The 5,381-nt window shown below is 39.4% G+C and overlaps 1 protein-coding gene across 1 annotated transcript in view; it reads right to left on the bottom strand.

Moving 5' to 3' along the window:
* Positions 1-5,381, bottom strand: part of NEK11 (NIMA related kinase 11) — an 81,260-nt gene that overhangs the window by 11,750 nt on the left and 64,129 nt on the right. Inside the window, 1 exon segment of the mRNA XM_008633981.2 lies at positions 2,373-2,469. Within this exon segment, the coding sequence (XP_008632203.1) occupies positions 2,373-2,469 (97 nt within the window).

The following is a 5,381-nucleotide window of genomic DNA, read 5'->3' on the forward strand; positions in this document are numbered from 1 at the left end:
AATGGGAGGAGACCAAGCACTCCTACCTACCATATTCAAGAATATCAGTGGCTTCCTTCTGTATTCCCATAAAGATTTTTAGCACAGCTTCCCTCTCACATGAGTATCCTTGTCAAATCCTGCATAAGAATATAGAAGAAGCCTCCTAAATTGCTGCTCTGATACACAGCAAGTCAAAGAAGGCACTTAGTGCAGTACACTGCAGTAACTCAAGCATGACACATAACATCTTGTCAAGTGACTGTCTTGCTACAGTTGTTTGCAAGCCCACATTATTCACGTGTCAATTGGAAATGGCTAAAAGGCACTTTTGCTGTTAGACTCTGTGTTATTTTAGATGAATCTACCATTTTATCAGAGCTATTGATACTTTCTTCCAGTAAGGTCATCTGTAATGGTTGGGCACGAAGTTTCTTTATGAGCAGTTCATGACATAGAAGTCTCCCTCATCAGAATCTATTGCTCCTAACATCTAAAAATGGTGCAAATCCCAAGCCTTCATAGTCCTCTTTCTACAGTGACTTGGCACCCAAACAGATTTTACTGCACCTCCACATTACTTCCCCTGCTCTGCACTTCTCTTTCCTTATAGGAACTCCAGCTACTCAGTTTCTGTAAGACAAATCCCTCACATTGTCTCCCTCTTCAGAAGCTGTCATCTGGAAGATCACCCCCAGAAGTCTGCATCTACCTGAGTAAAACTGAATAGTACAAGTCTAAACTATATTAGCCTTGCTTATGTGGCACTGTTGTGTGGATGACATTCAACAAACACATCATATGAAGTTTGCCAAGGGATGAGCAGAGAAGCTGTGGCTTTCTGTATTGATTCACATCCAGATGTGCTTCCTTCTCACCACTGAAAACCCCACTGTGCCTGGTGTGCAGATTGGCCACGGGTCAGAGTTTGCAGCAATCTCCTTGACTACCTACATGCTGGATACTGTGCTCACTCACTTGTTCCTTAAAACTTTACCTTTCAAGCAATTAAGTCCTTTCTCACCTTTACATAGTCAGAAAATGAAAAAGTCACCCTATCTCTTGGAGGAAGGACAAAAACGTGAGTCACAACAAACTGTGAAAACCATGAAGCTGCACTGGAAAAACAGAATTTGAAAGAAGTGATCTAATCATACCTCAGCCCTAAAAGCAATGACTATGAAGTTCAAATATTTTAAGTTTTATCCAGCAACCATGAGAACACAAGGTGAAATCTAAGTTTAGTGGGCATTTTGACTAAAAACCTCACCTTGCAAGTAGCTGGCACAAAACAATGCATTACTTTATTTTTGTAAGTAGTTTCCATGAAAAGAGAACGGAAAGCAATACGAGTGGAAGGCTGTGAGACCTGGGACTGGTTGCACAATAAAAGCTAAGCCATGAAGTGAAACCCTGGGAGCTGTTGCATCTTGAAATACCATAAAACCAAACAACTCCTATCTGGAGTAAATGTGGTTGGTATTTTCCTGAAATACATGGTGATTTGTTTTAAACAGTGATTGTTATGAATGCTGTTGGAATTGTACTCATTTTCTTTAGAGGACTCAAATAACTATTAGCATCTACTGTTTGAACTTATTTGCATTCCAATAACATGCACCACATTATTAGCACTGTCCACCTACACAAGAGAAAAATGCCCTTTTTTAAAGAGTTTATAATCTGAGAACAGTTGAATCTTGCAACATTGCAAAGAATATTTGAGTTCAGAAATAATACACATCACTATGGTTATCAGATCAGCACCTAAATTAGGATGCAATAAATCTTGGAAGGCCAGAAATACTGACTCAAGATAAGGGCTCAAGATACTTTAACCAGTACGTTCTAGAAAGGAAACACAGATCTTTGTTTTATTAAGACACTGAAACCTTTATAAATAAAGCTGGGGTTTCAGCAATGCTGAAAACAAGTAGACAATAAGTTTCAAAGGGAACTGCCCATGTAAATTCCTCTGTCTCATTTGAAAATCCCAGCCAAGAGCAGCAATTTTGTCTGCTTTAAAACATCATATCACCATGGGAAACAGACTCATTCACTTTTCATTCCACGCAAGAATGAAGTGTGGGTGAGGGAGCAAATGTGGTGGTAATGTGTATGTCTGCAGGTGATTTATGGGCATGTGCTGTGCTAATAAAGAAAGTGAAATTCAGAGTGACACCGAGAGCAATTAAGGCAAACTAGAGACTGGAATGATCAGAAGTGAGGGTCAACTTTCATCCTCTCTAGAGGTAAGTAGGCAAATCTGTAAACACCTTATCATCCATTTCTTCTTGTAGATGGGATTTTGGGGTTTTATTTGCTGTGCTTTGCAGTTTTTCAAATCCGTATTCTTTGCCTGCACATTGGTAACGCATAAACATGCCACTTAATCCCTCATGCGTTTCAGCTTGGTCTCAGCCATTGCACTGTTGAGGGCTCTGAATCCCTGGGGCACCCCTGGAGACACTCCGGTGACAGTCGTCGAGCCTACAAATCAATGCACAGACACACAACCTTTTTCACCTTCATCCCCTGAGCTCTATTGCAGAATCAAGGGCAGTCAGAAGGAGGAAGACTATTCCTGTTTCTCACAAGGCAGTGCCATATTAATTAAAGATGAATGAGATTATTAAATGCACATTAAGGGCAACTTCTTTCTGAGGGACAAGTAGGTTTATAGCTTAAAGACACCAGAATTGTAAGAACAATTTTCCTTCTGTATGATACTCAAGGAATTACAACAGAAAGGACAATCACTTGAGGAAGTGCTGGGACAGATTAACATCCAATAACATTAAATTTGTTTAGGTAATATGCATTTTCTTCCATTGTTTTTGTACTCATTTTTAAGAGCAAGAACATTCTTTCTAACAGGCAAGTCTCTCCTTTAGCTTCATCATTACTGTAAACTGGAAGTATTTAACTTATGACATCACCTCTCCTTCAGATAAAGCTACTCTTTTTATGTATGAATATATATATATATATATAAACAGAATATATATATATAAACATACCTGTACATGTAAGTACATATACATGTGTGAGAAATATACATGTGCATAAACACACATGCCCACTCTTTCTGTTTGCAGGCCTTGTGAGCTGTTGCAATATTTCAGGACCTAGGGCTCACATACCACTGAGGTACTCATCCACAGGAACACAGAATTGCTGAATCACAGAGGACTGTCAGGGTTATCAGCTCAAATATGCTGCAATTTCATGTAGTCATTCCATCATACAAGTCTGTGGTTTTCCTAAGAAATTTATGTACTTTTTGCTCTGACCGCTCCCATTGAAAGACAATTTCAAAGCCTCACTGGGAGCTGGTGGCTAAAATCTCCCCTCTTATTTCCTGACAAAACTTCTTTATCAAGCAGTTCATGCTCATTTTCCTTCTGTGCCAGTTCTTTTCTTTGGCTTACACAGTTCTTTCCTTCCCTTTTGCATACTCCTTTCATTTCTTTATAATTGGAAAGAGATCCTATTTCAGCTTTCCATTTGTTAAGCTAAACAAAGCAGCTATTTTAGCTTCTTCTTGCAAATTGTTTGGCATTAGGATTTCACCTCCCAAAAGAGGAGAAGATGCATCAGGGTGGGACTACATCCTGTGTAAATGTGTGGCCTGTGGCACACAGGACTCAAATTCTCAACAGGCGTGGGAGGGCTCTGCATAGGATAGGAACAAACCAAAAGTCAAACATTTTAACACAGTGCCTCATCTAAATGAACACACACTCCCCTCCTAGCAGGGGTTTTTAACTCGTACACAGCTGGGGTTTGGCTGAGTTTGGATTGCAGTAACAGAGATCACATGCAGCCAGAGGGAGCTTGCAGCTACCCTCCCTCTATGAGCTGGTATAGACACCCCCAGAGAACACCAAATGCTCTGGAATGTGCAATCCAAGCTCTCCCAAGAGATCCTATAAGTTAAGATAGATCCTATATCTTACATGATTCTAGACCTTGACCACATACATTTGAATACTGAGATTAAAACTTTCCATTGTGAGTGATCCTACTGAATCACTCACAGTGAGTATCTGCTGGATTCAGAAGTATCCACAGAAGAAATGGATTCCTGATTCTGTTAGCTGGACGGACAAACAATTGCACATTTGAAAACATTTTCCTAGCTTATCTTTACACCTAATGGCTAGGAGTTGTCTGGTGCCTAAGTATTACTACTCAGGTATAGTTAATGCAGTTTGAAAGATGAAAAATGGCAAGCCCAGTTCTTACTGGCAACCAATTATTTCATCCATTAATGCAAAAAACATTTCCTGATCATTTCCTGTAACAGTACACATGTATATCCATATGTTTTTACATGGATTCTGTAAGCATTCAACTCCTTTAGCAGCACTGGAAAATTCAGCTATCCTCAGGATAGCCCTGAGGAAACTCCAGGTGCTGTACAAAGCAATGCTCATGACTTACTGACTGGGTTGCACGTTCCTCCCTCAGTTGGCACAGCATTAAGGTCCAGATGTAGGGCTGTGGTGCTTTGAAACCAATTAAAAATTGATGCCCTGAGCACCGAGCACCAGTGGCCTAAGGAAAATACAAACCTTGCAGTCTCTTAAGAAACAGTATGTTTAACCACAGGCACCAGATAAATTCTGGCATTGCTATTATTACAGGATATATCACTATAGTAAGAGCTCAGCATATTTTTTCTGTTTAGTGAATTCAGTATATTTATTACTACAATATTTCCTTCTCCTCTGACATTTCATTATTAAAGACATCCTTCTTGTTTGTTTTGTTTTGGGTTTTTTTTTTCCCCCTGGGATTTCTGGCTAAATAACTCCTATTTTGTCTACTTTACACATTGGCAGTTGGCCAAGAAAAACTTCATCTCTACATGCAAACTCTATCTTCCTCTCCATTTAATATGATTGTCTGGCTACTGCAAGGCAGCATGGACTGAAGATTGTAGGATGCTGCAAAGGTGTGGTTAGTCATTAAAAAAATGAATTCTCAGTAAAGACTGCTAAGAGCTTGACACACTGGTGCTACAGCACACCTCAACAAATTTTGTTGGGCTGATTCATAACCATTCCAACTTCTATATCAAGGGTATTTTCTTAGAAGCAGCTACTTCATTGATAATATATTTTGCACCCAGCTTCAGGCAGTTTGTGTACCCACATATGAACACACAAAAAGGAACCATGCCTCTTCAAAAAGTTACCAGATAATTATTTGCATTTTTTATCCAGTATATCATTCTTGATCCGTTAAACAAAATCAAATGAAACAACAAGAGCAGTGGCTTTTCAAAACCAGGTATTGTGGCTTTCTAAATGTATTTGAATGTCTCCAAGTGTCTAACCCAGTATTTCACAGAACAACACAGGGCAAAGGGCAAAAGATCTTTGTTCTCTCAGGTG

Source organism: Corvus brachyrhynchos, unplaced genomic scaffold (assembly GCF_000691975.1).
Source record: "Corvus brachyrhynchos isolate BGI_N302 unplaced genomic scaffold, ASM69197v1 scaffold94, whole genome shotgun sequence".
Classification (NCBI taxonomy): domain Eukaryota; kingdom Metazoa; phylum Chordata; class Aves; order Passeriformes; family Corvidae; genus Corvus; species Corvus brachyrhynchos.